The following is a 26,851-nucleotide window of genomic DNA, read 5'->3' as shown; positions in this document are numbered from 1 at the left end:
CGGGGAGTTTGGGAATGATGTTATATATATATATATATATATATATATATATATATAGAGTTCTTTTATTGTGCCCAACTCTATATACCCAACTCCATGCCCACCATATACAATATGTGATAAGTCAACTCATCAATTGTGTTGGTCAACTCACATATTGTACATGGTGGGCATGGAGTTGGGCATATGAGTTGGGCACCATAAAAGAACTCTATATATATATATATATATATATATATATATATATATTTCTGAATAGTTGAAACTTCATTTTCTATAAGCAACAAGTATATATTTCCTATTTTCATTGGAGACTAATTTTGTGCATTTGTTTCTTTTGACAATGGTATGCATAATAATATTATATTGTATTGACATGAAAGTTGAAAATTTGAACATTAGAACCTCTAACTTCACATGGTTCATTTAGTTTAATTCTTCAGACTTGTTGACTATTTCAGCCACGCATTTTCAACTCAATGGATATATATTCGTTTAGCGCCGCCACGCCACGCCACAAATTTTTTGTCCAATCAATTACATATATTATTCGCGACCAAATGTTTTCAAAAAAATTTATTTAATGCAGCAAAATTATATATATATATATATGTATTATATGCTTCAAAAAAATATGTGCGTATTATATATAATTTTTGTGTGTGTGTGTGTCTACACATGCACACAAATACACACACGCACTTAACTTTGGAACTAATAAATCAACATTCATTTAATTGAGGTCGATAAGTATTAATTCTAAATATTTATCGAGTTTGAGAAAAAAAATATTAATATTTGTATAACAGGACTTCAGTTGTAATTTTCGTCTATGTCGATGCACAAGTTAATTTGGTTATCTAAATTGTCAAATTAGATCTTATCCGGTAACTTTCAGTTTTTGAATATTTCAATTTTTTTTTAACTTGAAGCACCAAGGTAACACTATACACGTTAAACATCAAAGTTGATTCAGATCAATGTCATGTCGGTGCAACATTGGAGAAATGACACAAGAAATAATGAATTAAGATTGAAATTTAATGTCAAAATGACAAAAAAGATAAATACAAGTATACAACTTCACATACATACACACGTGTTGTAAGTGAAAAAATTAACCAATTAATTATGTATTTGAAATTTCAAGGTGATATATTATTGGAAAAATTGCTAAGCACATATTTTGATTTGTGAGATTTATAAAATTTAACCCATTAGTTTTCGATATTTCTTGAAATGATTAATAACAATTATTAGAAGTCAACCTTTTCAACGTATTCAAGAGGGCAATCATCCTATTTTACATAATTTATTTTTTCAAAATATGCATACATATATATATATATATTTAAATAATGTATAATGAATAATAATTTTTTTAATTATCTTCTAATATTTTCTTTCAAGTTTTCTTGTTAGATTGCAATATTGGTTTTGAAGCCTTGAATGTCACACGTTCACAAGCTGTATATAGTATATTAATTTATGATTATTGATGGGATTAAGGAATAATTAAGTGACAAAATATTAAATTCGGAAGCTTGGTGCTTCCAAACTTCCAAGGGTTACACGAATTAGTTATAATTCTTTGTCCAGAATCTCAAGGTTAATTATTGAAGTGTGTAAAATATGAATTAATTCCTTTCACGTAGTTACTAATCAATATTTATTGCAAATTGAAGTTATTTTATTAATTAACACTATTAAGAGACATTTAATTATATTTCCATATCATAGGTGTTGAAATTCCTTGTATATCAATTATTCTCCCTAGTCAAGCAATTATCATAGCCTGTTTGAAAATTATAATTATAAGTATGATACATTTTACTTTAAATGCCAAAAATTATAATAAAAAATATTTAAAATTTGAATTTGTGTGTGTGTGTTTTTGTTTACATCTTAAAGGAAATTTTGCATTTTTGTTGCTTTTCTTGCGATTTTAGTATTTTATAGGAAAAAAATGCAATTTTGGTCTTTTATGTTTGTCACTTTGCGATTTCGATCCTGATCTATGTTTTTATATTTCAGTTTTAGTCCTGCATGTGTCGATTTTTGGGAATTTCAGTCCTTTTTATTCGAAAATATTTACGTGACACTATCACGTCAGCTCCACATCAGCATTGAATTAGTGGCACATCAGCGTCACATCAAAAAATAACTAAAATTGCCAAAAAATTAAAGATAGCGGAGTAAAACTGAAATCTAAAAATATAGAGGACCAAAATCGCAAAAGTGACAAATATACATGACTAAAAAAAGTAATTTTTCCTATTTTATATTATCAAATTTCAATATTAGTGCCAATGACTTCTAGGCTTGTAGCTGATCATCTGGCACCAAGGTCTCAAATTTGGGATGAGTTCTCGGGTTCGAGACCCAATTGTAAAAATATTCTCCCTCCTCAACTCAAAAAAAAATTTAGTATTAGTTCTCTATCTTCTAATTTTTAAAAATTTTAGTTCTTTCCGATTTAGTTCAACCTAACTTAATGGTATTACCTTAATAAGAGATCTAACAACCCATTATTTGTCATGTCAGTACTATAATATTAATGATGTATATGTGTTGAGATGTAGATCTTCGGAGGTATGATTTGGGTACTATCCTAAGGGTTGAGTCTTATAATTAACCCGTTTTTTTCCACCGTGAGTGTTGATGTTGCATAATATACATTTGCACCACGTCAGGAAAAAAAATATTAAGACTGCCAAAATAGAAAAAGAAGTGAACCAAGACGGAGATTTGAGGATAAAAAGCACGAAGATACAAACATACAAAACAAATTTAAAAAGTAATATTTTTCTCTAACTTGAATCATTTATGCCATCTATCACATGGTTCATGTCGTCAATAATTTGAAGATCTAATCTCCATAAAGTATGGAGAGGAAACCTTCTACACAAATCAAGATTAATCTTTAATTATTTATTAAAACCCCAATACCCAATTTTATTTATCGTGGACAACATTTTCATACATAAACTCTTTCGAATATAATTAGTCAGACTTAATTAAACATACCCTACAAGATAATTACTGGAGAAACCCACAATGTTTACCACAATTAGTCTTTCTTGCTGACATAATTTTTTTAATAATCAATAATCAATCTTAAAAAAATTGTTCACATTTCACGCACGCAGTCAATATATATATACTAAGATAAGTTCAACACTTAAATTTCAGTAATTGTTGGGAAAAATTTACATGTAAATTAAATAAAGGTCAATGCTTAGAAAACTAACCAATGGGGACAACGAACCCCTCATCAAGACATAAACAACGTTTGACTTGTCACAGATCAGCCCTAATATACCATTTTCCCTCCGGTGATGGGAGCACAACTTTGACCGGTTGCCCGTCTCACCATGTGACTTTCACAAGTTTATCAAGCCCTATGCCGCAGTGGGGGACCGCCCGCCTTCTTTAGCTGAGCTAGCCAAGTCTCTTCTCTTTAGCTAAACTGTGGTCGAACTTCAGTCGTATCATAAAAAAATTTAAGGGAAAATTGCTTTTTTGATCTTGTATATTTGTCACTTTGCGATTTCAGTCATTTATATTTTCAAATTTTAGTTTTAGTCCGTTATCTTTATTTTTTTTGGCAATTTTAGTCATTTTTTCGACGTGGCGCTGACTTGACACTAATTCAGTGCTGATGTGGAGCTGACGTGTACAGTGTCACGTAAGCATTTTCGAATAAAAATGACCGAAATTGCAAAAAATCGAAACATGTAGGACTAAAATTGAAATATGAAAACATATAGAGGACCAAAATCGCAAAGTGACAAACATACATGACCAAATTTGCAGTTTTCCCAAAATTTAAATTAAGATTGCTATAAATAATGAGAATTTTTTTGGGTTCGATCCGGTCCATTGATCACTATATATGTACATGTTATAGCAATGCATATAATTGTCACTATTTATACACAAAATATATAATAATAAGCACAATATATCATTTTTGTTAGGTACTATTTCCAAAAAAAGATCTGGCCACCTCAAGTGAGGTCTAGGAGGTGTCTGCATTGGACCTAATTATAAGGGGCCCCAATTTTTATTTTTAATTTTTTAAAAAATAGTTAAACAATTAAATAATCTTAGATTTAATGAAGCTTCAAATCGATATCAACGTAGACCGAAAAGAAATTAAGATCTAATGTAGACGCATCTCCAATCAACTAATTTAAGTCATACAAAAAAAATATTAAATAGATTAATTATATTACCAATCGAGGAAAAAAAAAAGCTGAACATCTTGATTATCATGCGAACTTAATCAATAATTTTCGCAGCAAGATAATTAGTACAATTATATTTAAATTTTATTATTTGAATAAATATTTGGAATTAATATCATATGTATTTCATTGTCTTTTACAATTTTGTTTTTACTACTTTCAATTACCTAAAAAAATTTGAACGCACAGAAAATGTCCAATTTGAAGTTCGATCGACAGGTGCGAAGAAATCTCAAATACGAGCCTGATTAGGACGTGTCTACATTAAGTACCGATTATTAATTATATTTATTATACTAATTAATCACTGAGCTAGTGGTATATTTATGCAATTACCATTATGATATTATATATATATATACATGATCTATATATATTACTATATATATATATCGTGTAGAGTCGACAGTATATATAAATAATAGCCACACATAATTTAGTTATATAAATTGACATGTTGTCTTAAAGACTTAAACGTTGAAGTTGAATTCTTCAAGTTGTATATATATTTTTTAAAAGTGTGTACGAGTTTGACAGTGAATGCTTATATTAATTATTATAAATTTGATTGCTATCGGGGCATTTGACATTTTGTACATGTGTGGTGGATGAAGCCATTTAGTTTGAATTTGTAAGTCAAATACTGCAGCCACCCTTTATAAAACAAGATTATTGCTAGCTCTCTTCTGTTTCAGATCACACAAATTCATTAGGAAAGATTAGAAAACATGCGCCCCCGTTGCGATTCGAACATGGAGACTTCTCTGCATAAATCTCTTCTTGATCAGTTGACAACTGTGGTGAAGGAAGAGGAGAACGCCAAAGCGGCTTCTAGCAGTGATGATGATGAGGGTTTTCGGGATGAGACTAATCTTCTTCAGGTACTTTTTGGTGAATCTAAACGCGTAAATCGATGTGTGTGTGTGTGTTTTTGTTGTTGGATTTGCCTTGTGATCAGATTTGTTGGACATGTGTGTGGAAATTCAAGTTGTTATATATAACTTATATATCCATTGATGTGAAAAGAAGGGTTTTTGATTGTTTGTTAGGCTGCGAATTAATCGGATTGCGTTTGATGCATGAAATATATATGTATATGTGTTTTTGCATCTTTAATTTGATCTGTTATGACAAATTGGAATTTGGGATGCTTAAACAAATCTAAGTTCAAGATATGTAATAATATATACATTAATTTATATATTTTTTTATGTTAATTCAAAAATATTTTTGATTCAAGATAAGCACAGAAATTTATACAAGCTTCATACTGGAAAAAAAATTATTAAAAATGACTGCTGTGATTTTAAGTGGTATATTAATGTTATTTTTGGGGATGAAAATTGTATGAAGATGAAGATATATCTAATTTTATTTGTTATTTCATCTGCTATATATATATTAGGTTGGAGCTGGAAAAAGGGTTCAAAATGACGATAGATTAAAGCCAGCTGAATCACCTAACCTGCTGAATTTAATTCATAGCAAGCAGGTAAGAAAAGCATATATTATAAAAATTAAATTGTATTCATATTATTTGTTTTGATGGTCATGAATTATATTTTTTTAAGATCACACAGCAGAATAATATCATATATATTCCATAAATTGCGGGATCTAATTATAATAATCTTCTGATAATATTTCATGAAAGATAATAATACGACGAATAATTTCAAGAACAAACTTGTGTTTAATGTGTTTCGAAGTCAAATTCATCGAGTCGTCGTTTGCAAAACTTAAGATGAGGCAAATTAGCATCCAGGGGTAGACTACCAGTCATGCCAAATTTATGAACAACGATGTTTCCCACAAAAGAAAAAACACTAATTATCAAGTTAGAACAGATAATTAAATTGATATAATTTATTATTTAAGTTGACATTATTTAATCAAAATTTCCAAGTCAATTTATTATATTTGGAACTTCCTGTTTGCACCTTTGACCATTTAATAAATATCAGATGCAAGTTGATAATTAATATTTAGACTCGGAGACTTTATTTAATTATTATGATAGGAACTACTTCAAGCTGGCTTCTCATAAGACTACTAGCTAGTACTATATATATTTTCTTATATTAAGTTAAATTGATTTATTAAGTGGTTGGTCACAAGTTTTTACAACTCATTCAGGAACGTTTACCTAAAACTTTTATTTATTTGTTGCTAATTTTTATTTTTTTGGGGTGTTTGATGAAATATTATGTCATTCATGGAGGTTAATTTATTCACGGAAGATTGGGAAATATCACATTAATTTTTGTCATATATATATATATATATATATATATATATATAATTATCTCATTTAATTCGTCATATTTCAGTCAATTTATCTCTCGGTTTTTGTAATTTTAATCACTTTTCCAATATGATATTGATGTTACCGTCATGTATCATAACTTTCTTTGAAAAAACAATTAGAATTGTCAAAAACTGAAAGATAAACGACCTAGACCGAAATTGACAAAATAAAATATCTAAATCGAAAAGAGATCACAAACATAAAACATAAATTGCAATATATCCGTAAAGATTTCGAGTTTCTAACAAATAGTTAATGTACTATTGCAGGGTGAAACTAAAATAGAGAGATCATCACCAGGTAAATCTGAATCAAGAGCAGCTTCATTTGTCAAAAGGGAACAGGTATATATATAGCCTCAAAATTATTTTGTAATAGCATATTTTAATATATATTTTCAGAATTGAAAGCAAAATAACAATTTGTAACTATGGTAGCAGATGGAGCAACTTCAGATAGCCAAAGCCGAGATGGATGAAGTTATGGAAGAGAATCAACGGCTCCGAATGTACTTGGATCGGATCCTGAAAGATTACAAGACCCTACAAAACCAATACAAAGAAGCCATTCAACAAGAGGCTAAGAAAAGTCACGCTAATGCAGATTCTATTGCAAGCAATGATCATGATCAGCCGGAAGAATCTGAACTTGTATCCCTTTCCCTGGGAAGAAGTTCGAGTGAAACGACGAAAGACGGTGCCCGAAGAATACCAATCAATGAAAGAATACATCAGGAGGATAGTGAAGGTGACAAAGAAGGACTGGCACTAGGGTTGGAATGCAAGTTTGAAGTGCCTAAAACGTCATCACAAGTTGAATATCCTAGCCCTGACAATAGCTTGGAAGAAGTGAGGAAAGAAACGGGCGACACGACGACGTGGTCGCCTCATAAGTCCATGAAGAACTCTAGATCAGATGGTGGAGAGGATGAGCTCTTGCAGCAAAATCAAGCTAAACGAGCTAGGGTTTCTGTGCGATACAGATGCGACACACCGACAGTAAGATCATTAAATTTGTTTTTTCATCATGAGTTATATATGTAACATGTTAATTTAATTTGTATATATAAATATGTTGAAACATATATTCGAATCATGACAAACGCAGATGAATGATGGATGCCAATGGAGAAAATATGGACAGAAGATTTCGAAAGGGAACCCTTGTCCGCGAGCATATTATCGTTGCACGGTTGCGCCATCTTGTCCCGTGAGAAAACAGGTAAATACATTGATCTATATCCTCCATGTCCTATCAAGTTGTGAGTTATTTGTCTTTTGTTAAGATTTATGACTATAAATATAAAATTTACCATTTGTTTACAACATGAAGGTGCAAAGATGCGTCGAGGACATGTCGATCTTGATCACAACGTACGAAGGAACACACAACCACCCGCTCCCCATCTCCGCAACGGCCATGGCTTCCACCACCTCAGCAGCAGTGTCCATGCTAATGTCCGGCTCGTCAACCTCGGGATTAGGGTCAAGTTCGTCGTCCATCACCGCCTCCTCTACCATGTCGACGGCGAATCTCAATGGACTAAACTTCTATCTCCCAAATAACTCGAGATCAAAACCCAGCTTTTACCTTCCAAGCACATCAATCTCATCTTCCCCTTCGTATCCAACCATCACCCTCGATCTAACGGCTCCGTCGTCGACCTCGTCGCCTCATTTAAACCGACTAGCCAACAACATTATTCCTCCAAGATTCTCATCCACAAATCTAAATTTCAGCTCCTTGGAATCAAGCTCTCTACCAGTTTCTTGGAACAACGGAACACTCGGATACGGAAACAAGATCATTCAAACTACACCAAACTCTTTGAGCTTTGGGGCACAAAATAATGAAACCCTTTACCATTCTTTCATGCAAAAGAATATTAGAAACCCTAATGTTCAAGAATCTGATCATCACGCACCAGACACCATTGCAGCTGCTACCAAAGCTCTTACATCTGACCCTAGTTTCCAATCTGCACTAGCAGCAGCACTTACTTCACTAATCGGTTCGGGCTTAGCCGGAGCCAGCTCGTCGGGAAACCAAACTGGAAGTGAAAAATCTAGCCAGAATATCAAGAATAGCGAGTCTTTTCCGATTCTATCGAGCTTTCCGACTACGTCTAGTGTCAATAACTCGACGAGTTCGCAGCCCGGAAGTTTGAGGTTTCTTTCACCTTCGTATCCATTCACACACTCTCAGACTAAATCAAACTCTCCAGGTGATGACAGAGATCATATTGTCTAGTTTGCATGCATGAGCTTTTTCTTCTTTTTCTTCTTTTTTTTTTTTTTTTTGAAAAAAAAAATTCTTGTTCTATATATTTTTGGGCAAAATTGCAATATTAATTTGTACAATAATTATGTGAATTTTGCAATTTCTGTCCTTTGTTTTTACTAGTTCTGGGATTAATACGTTGTATGATGATTAATTGACATGTATATTTCGATCTTAATTTGTGGCCAAATGAAATTTAAAGAAGAGGTAGTATATATATATTTTTTATTTCGGTATTAAGTACAATTTTATATAATGGAAACTTATTAATTATATTTTTTTTATTTCACAAGTAATTAAGGTCTAAAGTATTCTAACAGTTGGTCAAAGTAAATTTTATTTTTTCAAATAAAAAAGTATCGGTCAACCGCAGTGGTTGTGCAAAACCGAAATAAATCATATAAAGAAGTAGCATGATAAAACTTTTTTTTTTTTATTAAAAAAAGTAGCATGTTAAAAGATATATATGCATATATATTGGTGATTGGACGATAGTTGATATATCTTTTCGATGTATATCGAATAATTTATGGAAAACTGCAATTTCGATCTTTCATATTTGTTATTTTGTGATTTCGGTTCTTTATGTTTTTATATTTCAGTTTTAGTCCTGTTTGTTTCGATTTTTGGCAATTTCAATCCTTTTTATTCGAAAACAATTACTTGTCAATATACACGCCAGCTCCATATCAGCACTGTATTGGTGCCACATCAGAAAATGACTAAATTAAACTTGCCAAAAAAATAAAGATAACAGACTAAAACTAAAATTTAAAAATATAGATGACCAAAATCGCAAAGTGACAAACATAAATAAGGGAAAAAAAAATTTCCAATAAGTTATTAGGCTTAACGAGTAGATTATAAACTGTGTCAATCAAGTAAGTGCCATATGATCATGTTTATCTGAAAAATATTGATAAAAAAATTGAACGCATAACAATTTGATCATATATAGACTTTTTTTTATATTCAGATCATATATATATATATATATATATATATATATATATTCATTCATATGCATAGACTTATCAATTGTACATCACGATAAATTTGAATAATATAATGTACTAAAAACATAGGAGGTGATATAATTTTTAATTGATTACTTTCCAATAATTTTTTTATTTATTTTTTGAGAATTAGGTTAGGATATAATTATAAATTTATCTCAAGTTTCACCAATTAATTGAAAAACAATTGATTAAAGGGACTTTAAAATTTGAAATCCATGATATCCAAACGCAACCTAAAGTAATTTACAAAAAAATTTTTTTGCCTATACTATTCAATGAAGCAGAACAATAATAATTTTTTCAATGACAATTCTACCCTTAATAGGAGAAATTATGTTTTATTTTAAACCAATAGGAGAAATTATGTTAAATTTAAACTTTTGAAAAATGTAGTCTATAATAGTTTTTTTTATGTCAAAGTAACATGTTCATTTAATTTAAAATTTTAAATAATGATAAAGAAATATTTTTAGAATATGATATATAAGATGAAAATGTGGATCCGAATATGATTTGGAAACAGTTTCGCAAGGACAGAAACTCCTATGAGACGGTATTTTTTTGAGACGAGTTTCTTATATGAGTTATCCATTAAAAAATATTACTTATCTCTAAAAAATGTTGACCCCGAAGGGGACCCCATCCCACATGAGTCAGAGGCCCATTGGCTCATGCGGGGGGTTAAATCGAGGGATGTGCACGAGTAGGCAGGGACCTGAGGGAGGGAACAACATGGTCCAATCCCCAGAGCATACCCCCAAATATTTCATTGAGGAATATGCTCCACACGAGGATCGAACCCGCAACGCTGGAGAATTTTTTCTCACATCACCTCAGACCTTACCAACTCGCCTATGCCCCTGTGGGCAAAAAAAAAAAAAATTACTTATCTATTCTATTATAAATATGTAGCTTTCATTATGAATTTACTTTGGTACCCTTATTAATTGCTTTTCTTATTAATTGTTTTTTTAATTAATTGTTGTGCATTATTTGTTTGGTTTTGTTATCATACATTATTTTTAAATTCATTGATTATTTTAAAAATAAAGCTAAAAATTATGTTCTTAAATAATTTTTTCCTACCAATAATTTTTACTTTGGTACCATTTTTAATTGTTTTACTTATTAATTGTTTTTTTTTATTTTCACATTCATTATTGTGCATTGTTTGTTTGTTATTTTCTCATTATTGTCATTAACAAAAAATTATATGTTTAAAACTATATACCTAAATAAAAATATCAACTACATCATGTGATTTGCTTTCTTATATCTAATTTTGTTTTTAAAAAGAAATTACGATTTGTTTTTAAAAGTCAATTAAATAAAATCTGGTCAAAACATTAATGCGTATACCTTTTGTTGTTTAAATTTTTTAAATTTCATAATTTTAGAACATACCGCAACTTGAGAACAATTTTGCTATGACCTCGGTAGCACATTGGTCTTTACTGGTTCTCGATAATATGAATAAAAACACTTAAATATAGACTGAACGACTTAGAAACTTCTAAATGTGCATTTTTAGATCTTATAATTCGCTAAAATATTTATTCTACTTTAGAAAATTAACCACAAATAATATGTTTAATAAAAGTTATATTACTTTTTTTCAGAGCTTCTAATTTTCTATTGGCCTTATTATACTTATTGACATTGATAAAAAATTATATGTTTAAGTTATATATTTAAATAAAAATATCAACTACATCATGTGGCTTGGTTTTTTATATCTAATTTTTTTTTATTTCTATCAAAATTTTTATATAAAACTAAGTAAATAGAATATGGTCAAAAAAATAATGTGATATACTTTTTGTTGTTTAAAATTTTTAAATTTTTTAATTTACTTGTTACCGACCCGGATCCACAACTAATCACTTCATAAGCATGTAATTAACTTAATTAAAATATTAATATATAAATAGCGATAGATAACTAAAATGTAAGAATCAGTTATATAACTCAATCAATTTACAACAAAATACAAAAATAGATTTAAACTAAAACTATCGGTCACCTATGCTCCTACCGTCCTACGCCTTGGTAATCGAATGAAAATTGATCCACTTACTGTACAACTTGCAAGTTGTCTCGTCGAATATGATGTTCGTGATAGAAACATGACCGTGAGTGAAATACTCATGTACGTAATCTATTAGTACACATGTTTACATGCAATGCATGAAGCATTACTATTCTGGTAAGCAGGGATTAACCATTGGAGCTCATGCTTAGATTATAAGCATCCCCAGTATGAGCACGCTGCTCCGAAAATCCAATTGGTGCTATAGCAACTATGATCTTGGACTAAAACTGTCATGGGTAAGATTGCACACGTTGCTCTATGTACCCAGTGGTCGCATGGTTATCAGAAACAAGGGTTGAGAGATCCTACTCAACTGCATATCTTAAATGTTATCAGGGCTCAACATGATACACACATTCATATATAACATGACATAGTAAACATGTATCATATGACTATTAATAATGCAACAAATAACAATGCAACAAAAAAATATGCAAACTAAGCTTGATATCTCATTCAGTACTTATGCACATCTAAACAACTGATTTATGAACATAGGGTCTAAAAACCTAGCCAAAAGATAAGTGTGTGCTTATCCAATAGCTACTGTCAAAATCCAAATTAAGAAAGGGATTCGGGACTATAACTTCATCAATCGTTAGTTCGCATAACTAAAAAATGCCGCAACTTGAGAACAATTTCCTTATGACCTCGGTAGGATCTTGGTCCTTGCTGGCTCTTAATAATATGAATAAAAACACTTAAATATAGACTGAATGGCTTGGAAACCTCTGAATTGTATTTTAGATCTTATAATTCGCTAATCTCTTTATTCTACTTTCGAAAATTAAGCACAAATTATATGTTTAAAAAAGTTATATTTATTTTTTCAAAGCCTCTAATTTTCTATTAGCCTTATTCTACTTATGATCATTAACCAAAAATTATATTTTAAATTATATATCTAAATTAAAATATTTACTACATCATGTGGCTTGGCTTTCTACATCTAATTTTTTACGGTTTTTTGTATTTAAAACATATGGTCAAAAAAAATTAATGTGATATACTTTTTATTGTATATAATTTTTTTTATTTTTTTAATTTCTTAATTTACTTGTCACCCTACCTGGATCAACAACCAATCACTTGATAAGCATGTAACTAACTTAATTAAATTATTAACATATAAATAACGAAAGATAACTGAAAACTTAAGAATTAATTATAACTCAATCGAATTACAACAAAATAACAGAAATAGATTTAAACTAGAACAATCGGTAACATATGCTCCTAGGCCTTAGCAATTGAATGAACATTGATCCACCTCTTGAACAATTTGCAAATTGTATCGTCTAATGTGATGTTCGTGATAGAAACAGGAATCTGAGTGAAATTCATGCATGTAATCTATTAGTATACATGTTTACATGAAATACATGAAGCATGACTACTCTGGTAAGCAGATATCAAACATTGACACTCATGTTTAGATTATAGGCATCTCCAGTATGAGCACGCTGCTCCGAAAATCCAATACACTTACTAACTATAATTTTGGACTAAAAGTGTCATGGTATGTTTGCATACGCTACTCTATGTACTCAGTGGGTGTCACATGGTTATAAGAAATAAGAGTTGAGCGACCTTACTCAACTGAATATCTCAAGGGTTCAGGTTTCAACATGATACTCAAATGTTCATATATAACATGGCAGGAAAAATATACATCATATGACTATTAATAATGCAAAAAATAACAATGCAAAAAAATAATATGCACATTCAACTTGATATCTAAGTCAGTACTTATGCACATCTAAAAAACTGGTTTAGGAACACATGGTCTAAAGTCCTAGCCTAAAGATAAGTGTATGCTTATCCAACATCTACTCCCAAAGTCCCAATTAAGAAAGGAATTCGGGATTATAACTTCATCCGTCGTTAGTCTGCACAAGTCGAAAATGTCGTAACTTGATTTGCGATGACCCCTGTAGCACCTTGGTCCTTGCGGGTTCTCGATAATATGAATAGAAACACTTAAATATGGCTCAGGAACCTCTGAATGTGTAACTTAGAACTTATAATTCAAAAATATCTTTATTCTACTTTCGAAAATTAACCACAAATTATATGTTTAATAAAAGTTATATTCATTTTTTCAAAACTTCTAATTTGCTATTAGTCTTATTCTACTTATGGTCATTAACCAAAAATTATATGTTTAAATTATATATCTAAATAAAAATATCAACTACATCATATGGTTTGATTTCCTATATCTAAATTTTTTATTCCTATCCAAATTTTTTCGGTTTGTATTTAAAAAACTACTTAAATAAAATATGGTCAAAAAATTAATGTGATATAATTTTTGTTGTTTAAAATTTTTAATTTACCTGTATTGGTCAAAATTTTTTTATTTTTATGTTAATATCTTTTATTGTTTTTTCCTAGATAGATAACTTGCGATTTATCTCATCGAATGTGATATTCGTCATAGAAACATATGCATGGACGTGAGTGAAATCGTCACGTACGTATATAATCTATTAATATTGCATATGTTTACATGCAATGCATGAATTATTATGACACCCTGGTAAGCAGGGATCAAACATTTTGTCACGGTTACAAGAAATAAGAGTTGAGCGACCCTATCCAATTACAAGGAATATCAGACTCAGCGTGATTAACACATGGTCATACATATATATTACAAGATAATATGCATCATATCACAAATAATATTGCAACGTATAAAAATACATACCAAGCTGGATATCTCAGTTAATACTTACGCATCTCTGAAAAATTGTTTAGTAGCACAAAGTCTATAAAGTCCCAACCTAAATATAAGCGAACATCATATCACTATTTTTTTTAATCCAATAGACACTCCCAATAACTATTAAGTATTAGAGACTATCTTTCATCTATCGTTAGTCCGTAAAAGTCGAGAGCCTCGCAACTGAGCACAGTTTCATTACGACCTCAGTAGCACAATGTTTCTTGGTAGCCCTCGCTAATATGGCTAGAGCACTCAAATATAGACAGATCTCAAGAAACTACGTTGCACTTAGGCATGAGAATCTCACGTCTATTTTAACTTATGTGTTTAAATTAAAATGTTTTGCAACCAACATTTATTGTGATTTTTATTTATAAATTACATAAATAAAACACAATAATATATCGTTTTGATATGATCTTTTTAGAGTTTCTAATATTCTAATTTGCAATCATTTTTTTCGACCAATGTTTTCTTGTGATTTACATTTATAAATTACTTTAATTTAATAAAACATGGTAAAAGATCAATCTCAGAAACTTGACTCGTGAGACTGTCTTACTCGACTTTTGTTTTAGTTTTTTTCGAATTTTAATTAATCTATCGTATGTACCCCACGTGCAACACACGTGCACGTTTTCTAGTTATTATAAATATGGGTAGGATTTACCCGTTTCACATAATTGTTACTCTTTTGCAATATCTCTTGTTAGTTTAGGTATCTGTTTAACATTCATCCAGCAGGGCCAAACCAAGTAAGAGACGCGGCTAGATATGTTTGATTAAATTTGCTCTGTTTTGGATTTAGGTATTCAAAAAGGGCAGAAACCAATTGAGTTTTGATTTGAGTTTGGGACGATGCTGCAATTATTGTATTGAAAATTTTTCTTCTATTTTGACTGATCAGTAGAATGTGGTTCAAAATTTGCAGGCTTCAATCCAAATTTTGCAGGCTTATATCAGAGACTGTTTGCAAGATCAACAGAATATATATAGCTTCGTATTACTGCATGATATTGAATTGAGAGCGCGATTAAATGAAAGTTTCGTAAATTATGCCATCACGATTCTTGATAGACATAGTCTGGAAACAACTGGATTGTCTCTATATCTAAACGTAGGTCGATACTCGATGCCTCCAACTATAAGACCACTTTTCGAAAAGTTCCAGTTCTTCTCGAACAACCGAGCCTCCACCTCCTCGTTTTCTCCCCGACCGACGTAAAAGCTTCCGATTTCTACCTCCATCCACCCATCATCTCTTTTGACTACCGTCGAGCCTCTCCCCGCGTCCTCCGCGGTGTCAAAGTGCACAACTCGGGCTCGTTTTTCGGCTTCTTTTTCGGGCTCATCGTTAATGAATCGGACCATTGCCTTGGCTGATTCGAGACCCTTGCATTTTTTGGCTAGCTTGAAGAGTAGATGTGCTTCATAAGTTCTCCTTTGAGGAAGGATTTGTGATGGGATCTTGCAGCGGATATCCAGCCACCATACTGCTTGAAGCTCTGCCACCTCTGAGAATCTGTCACTGCATGCATGTTTTGAAGATATACATACAAAATGTAATTTATTCATTGCTATGATGAAATATATATCTTGACTACATGTACATGCATATATATGGTTACACACAGTTACGTAAATCACAAAACTAACCAAATAAAAAGATGTTTATATTAGTGTGTTCGTGATAATTTTGTAATTTCACAAGTAATGTGTAACCGTGAATATAATTTCCATATATGTATATATAGCACAACTCTTTTAGTTTTTTATGTCCAAATTTTTTCATGAGTAATCCGAATTCTTCTCGTTAAAATACAAAATATTGTTTAGGAATGTCCTCAAGCTTTGGGACAGGCAGCTTCAGGGGTCGAATGTATGGTCTTGGTTCTAAAATTCCAAGTTTTGGATGATGTCTCGGGTTCTAGACGCAATTATATGTTTCCTTAAGTTGATCTTGGATGCCTGTCTAGCTAACATGGTGTATCATTGAATATTCGTTCAAGCTATGCATTTCTGCTTCCTAGCTTACATCCGTGGGGATGCATTAACTATAAAACAAGTGGTCTAACTACCTCGATCATATATACGTACGAGCTCGAAAATTTGGGAAAAACAGTTTTGATATAGTATCAGAGCATGCATAGTGTGTTTTTGATACAATTGTTTCGGGCATGTATTCTCCGATCTCCACCATAAACATCTAGATATGAATTATACGATAAACTTTTGTTTGAACCACGACATCCGACGATCACTACTTGCGGCACAAGCAATTTTAGCTATATATTCTGAATCATCGAACAAAGAGGGGTTGATTTTTCTGTCATAAGTTCTTGGTGACTCATTGTTTTTCAGTCTTTCTAATTCTGATTGTGCAGTTTAGTCGGAATTAAGATTCTTTAAATAATTTCAAATAAAAAATAAATCTAAAATTTTCTAGTCCAAGAAAATGTGAAAGCATAAATCTAACATAAGATATAAACTAGAACCTGGAATCAGTTTGAGTACTAGTCCATTTCCAACATTGTGAATCCTCAACTGAGGAAATCTGAAGTCCTCTTGCACCAACTAGATAACAATTTTTCCCACTTCTTTGATCCACAAAAACTGTCTGTTTCAGATTTCCAAAAAAACAAAAAACAAAAAAAACAACAAAATAGTTGTAATAAATTTGTCTGTATCAAAGCTCAATAAATTTGCACTTGAATTAGCCATATATACGACGCCGAATGTAGCTAGAAAACTAAACGAGGAAAAGAAGCGCATGTACATACAAAAACTCGGAACTCTTGAATCAAGTGAGACGGTATCACAGATATTTATTTGACAAACAGATCGATTCGATCCATATCTAAAGCGAACACTGATATTGGGAACGACTAGGTTCAAATTCTGATAGAGAACCAATTAACCGATTAACACTGTTCAGTTGAATCAAACAGTATGTGATCCTCATCCACTTTAAAAGTTCTAATTTTGCATTTTTTTTTCTCATTATTAAAATATAGAACATTTAAAATCAAGGGAAAATACCAACATGTTTCGATTTGAGTTTTGTCAACTGAATATTCATGATTTATTTTTGTAAAATGATTTTGAACTTTTATATATTTAATCTTAATTCGTGTAAAAGCTGACACGATCGACATCGAAAAAAACCTAATATGGTGTCAAAATTATTTAAGACTAGTAACAAATGCACACGCATACTCGTATGAAATATTAAATATATGTTATTTTTATATGTAATTTTTTGTGAACAGAGTGGGTAGAAGGTTCAGTAAGACAATGAATACGAAAAAGAGACATGGGAAAAATCGGAACAAAAACTAGTGTTATCTTGAGAATCGTACGTTTTTAAGAGTATTAACAATTATTATTAAATTAAAAAATAACCGTGAATTAAAAATTAGCGTTAGCCCGCAGACAGACAGACAAGTCAATGAACTAAAATATTCCATAAATGAAGAAAATTATTTTCCCTAAAAATAGTCCTTACCTCATATCAATATCTTGTGGACTCCATCTGAAACTTAAAATGAATGCAAATTAGCTCTGAAAAAAGGTGGACTTACGAGAGATTGTGATGTGGCCATTGTTGTTTCTTGATGATTGTTGAGGTTAACTGCGGGGAACTCAAAGCTCTGAGTGAAAGAATTAAAGGAGCCGTTAACCCGAAAACTGGAAGAAGCAGAACTGATGGTGATGGACTCCATTGAAGGCCTCAGAGCGATTCGCCTGAGCTTTTCCTGGAGCATAACTGCTGCCACCAATCTCTCCCAGTTATCATAGTTTTGAGACATATATATATATATCACTGATTGATTTTATTCTTTATATATATGTTCTTCAAGTCATCAGTTTTAATTTGGAAGATGAAATCATCAAAGTCTGGAAGCGTATTGATTGTTTCAAGGAGGAGGAAGAAGAAAAGATTATTCAGGGAAGTTTGTGGGAAAGAGGGAGGCCAGTCAACTAATCAACTTTAAGCTTGTGTCGGAACAGTAGACATTTTGAAAAGAGCTGTTATTTTTTTTAAAAAAGGTTTTTTTATAAAAGTTATGTGTTTGATTACAATAGATTTTTTTTAAAAAAAAAATTATTTAAGTTTAAATAAGTACTTTTTTTAAAAGTCAGTAATTTTGACTTTTTGGCTTCTGCTTATGTTTTAATTTAAAAAATTATTTTTTTAAAACATTTATCCAAAAACTAAAACTACTTCTGCTTTTTTTAATAAAAACACTTTAAAAAGCTGAACGTATTTAAGTGTTTTTTTAAGCCAATAACTTTTATTTTCAAACGGGCTCGAATTCGTGTGGGTTTTGGTGTTTATTTTATGTTTTTTAGTCTTAGTCATGCGTATACATAAAATAAATATAACTATACTAAAAACACGTTTTTCAAAAAAAGAAAACATAAATTGATAGTTTTTAAATTTGAAATGTGACACACCAATATAGCAAATATAATTATTATCATACTCTCAAATTTAATATAATAGAAATAGATATTAGGTTACATACGCACACATATTTTATGTGTGAAATATAATGTATAAAATTAAGGGATAGCGAGAAAAATAGAGAGAACGTGATTCTTATGATGAAAACTTGGATTTAGAACGTGTCATGGATATTAATATTATCGTTCAATTGTTTTTTTTTATCGATCAATAAAATTTAGAGGTATTTTAATCTACTCACATAAATTATCAAATTAGTTTTTATACGGGTTGAGCTAGGCTTTATTAGATGAAAAGATATATTTTGTTTTTGAATATGTTATATATATTTTTAGGAGTAGATAAAATATATCTTTCTAGTCAAACCTTATAAAGTGACTGGTTGAATGCTCTATTGTAGGGGTGTTTATCGATCGTTTCAGTTCGGTTTTCGGTTTTTTATTTTGGTTTTTTCGGTTTTCGATTTTAGAAATATTTAATACGATATCCGAACCGTTTTTCTTCGGTTCGGTTCGGTTTTCTACTAAATCGATTTGGTTATTCCAGTTCGATTACTTCGGTTTTCATATAATTATTTTTATTAATATTATAAATATATTTTAAAATATAATATGCTATCTTTTAAATGATTTCCTTGTAAAACCTTTAAATTCAAAGTCTAAATGACTTAAATAAACAACAATAAATTAAAAATTATAAAGTTGATTCTTTATTCACTAGACATCATCTCATAAAATATATAATATAAACAATTATATAAATAAAATTATTAATTTAATAAAATTTCGGATTTTTCGGTCAGTTCGATTTTGAGATATATAATCCGAAACCGAACCAAATAAATTTCGATTTTAACATTTATATCCGAATTTCAAATTTTGGTTTTTGGTTCGATTCGATGTTTGGTTTTTCCGGTTTGAAGTTACGGTTTTTTTTGAAACATCCTAGACTTATAAATTTCAAAAAAATGCGGAAAATTTAAAAATTTTCTTTTTCTTTTAATTTTAAAATAAATACTAAGTAAAATATATATATATATATTTATATATATATATATACATATATGCCCATACATATATGTACAACCATAAAAGAGATTTAAAATTTAAATAAATAATTATGCAACATAAAAATAATTACTAAAACGTCTGAATCATGCAATACTTAAAATAATTCAAAACAATTTAATCAACAGTGCATACACTAAAAAGTTGCGTGAAAATAATACTTAAATCTCAACACTGGAATAAAATCTTCAAATAAAATAGTGTTTAAAATATTCATGCATAGAACACTAGCACGATGCAGACTACGGTCACGGGGCCACTGCAGCTCCGCTCATACGTCCTCACCACCGGTAGGGGTAACCTGCTCCTCTACGTACTCACCTGCACCATATCAGTGTAGTGAGCCTAGAGGCCTAACATGCATACTAACAAGGGTTTAAAATAATTTAATACACTTTCATACATAATACTTAACCTATAAATGCATGAGCATGCCTCAAAAATAATAACATAAATGTTGCTTAAAGAAATCACTGAATTATACGTAACATACATAATATCATACATACTTGAGTTGTTGAGCACTTATTTTCTTAACATCGAATGGTCCTATCCGTAAGTGTGACCCATACTTATAGTGCGACTGATCAGTCTGAGAAACCATCGTACGAGGCTGGTGGCGAACCACCCATACATAAATGGCAGAAACTGCCCATACATAAATGGCCACACTACTTCAATTTCCACCTAAAATATTTTATTTGCTCAACCATAGAACTTCAATCATAGCATAAAAATTGATTTCATGAATGCATGTACTTTAAATAAATTGTGTGTCCTTCATTTATATTTAATTTATTTTCTAATATCATATAAATATTCAAATAACTTTTCATGCATAAAATAATTAAATATAAACTCAGGACACATGAAATTTCTCATGGTTTGATTCAACTGCTGGCCCTAGACATACAAGCCCATTAACTTAAGACTTGGCCCATTAGTGTACTTAAGCCCATTAACAACTTTTCTAGGCCCAATAAATCAACCAAAGCCCATTAAGACTAACTTAGGCCCAATAACACTGTTCCTGTCCCAATGGGCCCAAAAGCCCAAAGACTGGCCCAATAACTTTCATGGGCCCTAAAGCCCATAAAAATTATTGGACTCACTTAAATAAATTAATTAAGCCCAAATAATTTAATCTTAGCCCAAAATAATTAAATTGAGCCCAATAAAATTTTAAGATTTAATTAGACCCATTAACCCTTTAATTAACTTAAAACTCTAAAATAAAAATACCCGAGCCCAACTAACTTAACCCGGACCCGGACCCAACTAACTTGACCCAAGACTTAACTGACCCGACTCGGACCCAAGACCCGACCCGGAACTAACCCTAACACCTAACCCGTCTTCCCCCTTGTTCCTCTCGGCCGCAGCCGCGAGCAGCAGCCCTTCCAGGGCTGCTGCCGCCCTGCTCCGGCCACCCCTGGCCGGAGCCCCGCCGCCAAGACGTAGCCCACGTCTGGGCGGTCCTAACCAGACCAAAACCTCGAACCCATGCAGCCCCAGGAGCCCAGCCCGAGCTCCCTTCCACGAACCCTATCTGCGCGCCTACAGGAGCCGATCTGCACCAGCTGGGTTTTCTGGGCTCGTTTGGCTCGAACCACTCGAGCCATTCAAGCCTAGACAACCCTCACACGACCTAGGGACCCTTGGACAGCAGTTGGACGCACCCATGGCATGAAAAACGTGAGCATGATCAAGAAACCAAGTAATCAAATGCAACAACCATCACCGATTGAATTTTCTGAAAAAAAATTCTCAAAAGGATTCGATGCAAACTCGACTCACACATAATACACTGATATGTCACGAAAGATAGAGAAGGAATCATGCCTTTCACCGAAGAACGAAGAGAAACGAGCGTGAGACGACTTCCGGGACGACGGGACGACGAGCAAACTTGAAGCTTCGAAGAAAAATGGCTATGGAGTCTTGGAGATGTCTTGAATCGATGAAGAAGAAGATGGAGGAGGGTGAGATGTCGGCTGGTGTGATAGAGATTGGCGTGGGGTTGGGTAGGGTAGAATTAGGTTTTTAAATTAGTCAAGGTTTTTAATTTAATTAAAATAGGTTTTAGAATAATTAAAAGTTTTAAATACTCTAAATAAAAGTTAAAAAAAATCTAATAACTTAAATTAAAACATAAAATCTCGAAATTACAAATTAAGGGAATTTTAAAAATAATTAAAAGTCATTAAAATGGCTAAATTTGGATAAAAATGGACTCCTAAAATTATATAAAATTAAATACTAAAAATTTTAAGGAAATAAATCTCAAAATAATATTTTTGGGCTCAAATAAGACTCATAAAATAATTTGGATAGAAAGTTGTCATCTCGTCCGTCCACGGTCCCGTCTACGCGATCAAATAATTAAAATGCCATAAATCATAAAAATCACTAATTATGGGTTAAGTGCTTGAAAATAAATTAAATCATGCACAAATAATTCACATAATTATTTAACCCATAAATCACAAATTTAAATTATTTAAATATCCTAATTATGCATGCGGATTTACGTATTTAAAATACCGGGTGTTACATTTTTAGTTTTATCCGAAGTTTAAACACATTTACTCTATTGTGTGTTACACACTCAGGTGGGGTAATAAGCAAGAACTGATTTAAAAGTATTTGAGGCTGCAGGTTACCACTCATTTTCTCCCTTCCTTAAAAAAATCTCTCGAACAACATAATTTTATTTGTTTTTCCCTTCCAAATCTATTATTTTCCCTCCGTTTTACTACTCCCAAACGAAGCCTAAAAAACAAAATAAGAAACGTTCATTTTGGTGATCATGAATGCAACGAACAAGTAGTATAGATATATGCCCGTGCTCAAATGTATGGTTCATTCGAGGGTGTGAGTAATAGGGTAAAATAAATAGTGCGTAGTCGATTACTTTTGTATTAATGTATTTATTTTATGATGAATCATAAGAAAATTGAATCTAAAGAAAATAGAAATTGTATTAAAAAAGGTGTCAATGTAAATTGCTTTTATGGAGTGGAAACAATATGATCATTAAGCTCGAGGAATACTTTGAAGACAAAAGTGTCGGTAGCACAAGAAACCTTGGTACGTTCTAGTTCTCGTTCTATTTTTGTTTTTGTTTTTTTTTTGTTTTCTATGATTTTATAAATGGACTGAATCAACCGATTCAACCATGAACTGGTCATGAGTTCGGTTCCGATCATGCCTAAAAACAATTTGATCAGGCAAAATTTTTAGAATCAGTCAATCACGGTCAACAACCGGTCTGATCGGCTTTGAACTGGTGAGCTGACTTAAAATTCGTCCGACACACTCGTTTGTTTGTTTTTTTTAAATTTGATTTTTCATATATTTCTTCCTTAAAAAAATTATGTCCTCTATTTAAATATAAAATTTTTATTTTTTGTTATATATATATATATGTATATATATGATGAGTTCTTTTATGGTGCCCAACACTATATGCCCACTTCATGCCCACCATGTACAAGTCAACTCATCTATTGTACCGGTCAACTCATCTATTGTACATGGTGGGCATGAAGTGGGCATATAGTGTTGGGCACCATAAAAGAACTCTATATATGATTATTTGATTTTGAATTTTGTCAAAAATATTATTTCAAAATTATTTGAGTTTACTTTAATTTTTTTGTTTAAATTATATTTTGTTGAGGATCGGGTGTGTAGAGGAGGTGTGAATACACACTTTAAAAATATTATTGAAAATAAACAATACGTTGAATTAATGTTAATCCACTCAACCAACTTTCTCAGCTTTTGAAGATATTTGAACAACTTAGAAGTGCGAAATGAGTCCAAAAAGCTTCAGTGAAAAATGTTGACTTAAATCACTGTTGGAAATTATTGAATGAATAAATGGGCTTGAAAGCCTTGTACCAAAAGTTTGTAAGAAATGAGAAATGAGCTTGAAAGCTTGTCTCAAAAGTTTGAATTGCTTGTCCCAAAAATTTGAATTGTGGTGAATAATTTGGAGGGAAACAATATCACACATTGGAAGATTTCCAATGTATTGTTCACATTATATAGTCCAACTTTGGACTATGGGATTGGGCCCTTAGGGCACCGATGTTTTGTAAAGGGGCAAGACGCTAATTGATGCAACTAAGACATGCGGCCGGCCGGCTCGGCAAGGTCTTCTGATCCGATTATCTTTTTTGGATAAAATTTGGTTCAAGAATAATATTTTATTATTTTTGTGAGTGCGATCGATCGGTTAAAAACAACCGACCGAGCGCGGCCCTCCTCTGCCGAGACAGAATGTTTCATAAAAGTTGGGCGCTCGGTCCGCTAAATTTAACCGACCGAGCGCACCATAGTTTGAGCGAGACAGTAGGTAAGTCAGAAGAGGGGCGCTCGATCGGTCAAAAATAACCGACAAGCGCGCCTTTTACAGTCTGAAAAGCTGCGTCTCTTTCTGGGATTTTTCTGTAATGGGTTGCATCCTTACGCCTTAAAACGTGTTGTTTTGTGTATAAGCCTATATATACGATAATTATAACACAAGAAAGAGATACAGAAATATCTGATAACGTATACATCAGATTTCTGATTTCTGAAATATTTCTCCCTCACTTTCTCAAAGAAAAGTTGAAAAACTTATTTTCGTTCGCTGAAGTTCGTTATATTTGTAGTGCTGCTATATCACGATCGTTAGTCGTTGTATCTTAGAGATGATTGCCGCCAACGTTGAGCACTGTTAACGGGCAATTTCGTCTTGCGGATAGAGAGATTCTCTCGCCTCGACTAGTTGTTGTTGCCGTTGCTCCTGTTGTTGTACACGTTTTTAGAATTCGAAGTACACCCTTATAACAATCGCAAGACAAAATTTTGTATTTCTCGGATTCTGAAGATGTTTACCGTTTCATTCACTCCGCTCGCTTCCGCCCCCGCACATGGAGAAAAGCCACCTAAGTTTTTCTGGTGCCGACTTCAAACGTTGGCAGCAGAAAATGCTGTTCTATCTGACAACACTCAATTTGTCTAGATTCTTGAAGGAGGATCCCCCTGTCGTCATTGATGGCGATTCTGACACCCAAAGGAGGTCCGCAGTTGATGCATGGAACCACAGCGATTTTCTGTGTAGAAACTATATTCTGAATGGCCTTGATGACACTCTCTATAGTGTCTACTCCTCTGTCAAGACGGCCAAGGAACTCTGGGATTCCTTGGAGAAGAAATACAAAACGGAAGACGCATGTATAAAGAAGTTCGTGGTTGGCAAATTTCTGGACTTCAAGATGATAGACTCAAAAACTGTAATGAGTCAAGTGCAAGAGATTCAAGTCATCTTGCATGACTTATTGGCCGAAGGGATGGAAATCAATGAACCATTCCAAGTCGCGTCTATCATTGAGAAGTTGCCTCCAATGTGGAAAGACTTCAAAAACTACCTTAAGCACAAACGTAAGGAGTTGAAACTTGAAGATCTTATAGTGCGACTTCGCATTGAGGAGGACAACAGAAATACCGAGGCCAAGTCACATAAAAAGATAGAAATCGAGGCCAAAGCAAATCTGGAAGAGTCTAGTACGAGACAAAAGAGGAAGCGCCCCCATGATGGGAAGCAAAAGGGGAAGGCGAAGAAATTACAAGGAAGTTGCTACAACTGTGGCAAACCAAATCACATAGCAAGGGATTGCCGAATTCCAAAGAAAAACAACACAAATTAGAAACGAAATCAATCAAACTTGGTTGAACAAAGGTATGTACCTTTAGCAATTTCTGATATTGATTTAAGTGCCGTTATTTGTGAGACCAACATGGTGAATGATCCGAGAGGATGGTGGATTGATACCGGCTCTACGAGTCACATTTGTGCCGATAAAGATATGTATTCCACCTATGCCACCGTTGGGGATAAAAAGTTGTTCATGGGAAACTCCGCAACATCTGAAGTTGTGGGAGTAGGAAACGTGGTGTTGAAGATGACCTCGGGCAAAGAGGTGACGCTCAAGAATGTGCTGCATATGCCAGACATTCGGAAGAACTTAGTTTCGGGTTTTCTTTTGAGCAAGGCTGGATTTAGAATGGTATTTGAATCTGATAAATTTGTATTAACTAAATCTGTTGTATTTGTTGGCAAAGGGTACCAAGATAGTTGTCTCTTTAAACTGAATGTAATGAATGTTTCCCGCCTTGAGGCGAAGAATAAAGTTATTAGTTCTGCTTACTTGACTTAAAGTTATGAATTATGGCATGAACGATTAGGACATGTTAACTTCAATACGTTGCAACGACTTGCAAATTTAAATGTAATACATATGTTTAAAAGAAATCCACAAAACAAGTGTGAGATTTGTGTTGAAGCGAAAATGGTTAAAGCTCCATTTCATAATGTCACGAGAAGTACTACACCACTTGAATTAATACATACTGATGTATGTGATTTAAAAATGATACAAACACGAGGTGAAAATAAGTACTTTATAACATTCATTGATGATTGCACCAGATTTTGTTACGTATATTTATTGAAAAGCAAAGATGAAGCAATTGAAGCTTTCAAGAAATATAAGACTGAGATTGAAAATCAACGAAGTTCAAAGATTAAAATGATTCGAAGTGATCGAGGTGGAGAGTATGTAGCTCCTTTTGAAGAAT

At 32.2% G+C, this 26,851-nt stretch overlaps 3 protein-coding genes across 4 annotated transcripts; 2 read left to right on the top strand and 1 right to left on the bottom strand.

Moving 5' to 3' along the window:
* The first annotated feature begins 4,869 nt into the window (after positions 1 to 4,869).
* On the top strand, positions 4,870 to 9,016 carry LOC140865770 (WRKY transcription factor 72A-like). Of its 2 annotated transcripts, none has more exons than XM_073270536.1 (6): positions 4,870 to 5,131; positions 5,656 to 5,742; positions 6,828 to 6,902; positions 6,999 to 7,556; positions 7,666 to 7,779; positions 7,891 to 9,016. In XM_073270536.1, the coding sequence occupies exons 1-6, from the start codon at positions 4,979 to 4,981 to the stop codon at positions 8,806 to 8,808; spliced, it is 1,905 nt and encodes a 634-aa protein (XP_073126637.1). In that variant the 5' UTR covers positions 4,870 to 4,978; the 3' UTR covers positions 8,809 to 9,016. The 2 variants fall into 2 exon arrangements, with proteins under 2 accessions (XP_073126637.1, XP_073126636.1); XM_073270535.1 differs by having other exon boundaries at positions 6,996 to 7,556.
* Positions 9,017 to 15,673: 6,657 nt separating this feature from the next.
* LOC140865698 (putative F-box protein PP2-B12) lies at positions 15,674 to 18,624 on the bottom strand. The gene is made up of 3 exons (XM_073270417.1): positions 18,268 to 18,624; positions 17,182 to 17,303; positions 15,674 to 16,214 (listed from the first exon to the last, which is right to left on the bottom strand). The coding sequence occupies exons 1-3, from the start codon at positions 18,493 to 18,495 to the stop codon at positions 15,740 to 15,742; spliced, it is 825 nt and encodes a 274-aa protein (XP_073126518.1). The 5' UTR covers positions 18,496 to 18,624; the 3' UTR covers positions 15,674 to 15,739.
* Positions 18,625 to 25,143: 6,519 nt separating this feature from the next.
* Positions 25,144 to 25,920, top strand: LOC140862180 (uncharacterized). The gene has a single exon (XM_073265186.1). It carries the CDS (start codon positions 25,144 to 25,146, stop codon positions 25,918 to 25,920), a length of 777 nt encoding a protein of 258 aa, XP_073121287.1.
* The last annotated feature ends 931 nt before the right edge of the window (positions 25,921 to 26,851 follow it).

This window comes from Henckelia pumila, chromosome 4 (assembly GCF_033568475.1).
Source record: "Henckelia pumila isolate YLH828 chromosome 4, ASM3356847v2, whole genome shotgun sequence".
Classification (NCBI taxonomy): Eukaryota; Viridiplantae; Streptophyta; class Magnoliopsida; order Lamiales; family Gesneriaceae; genus Henckelia; species Henckelia pumila.
This window is presented reverse-complemented; position numbering and strand designations above follow the sequence as displayed.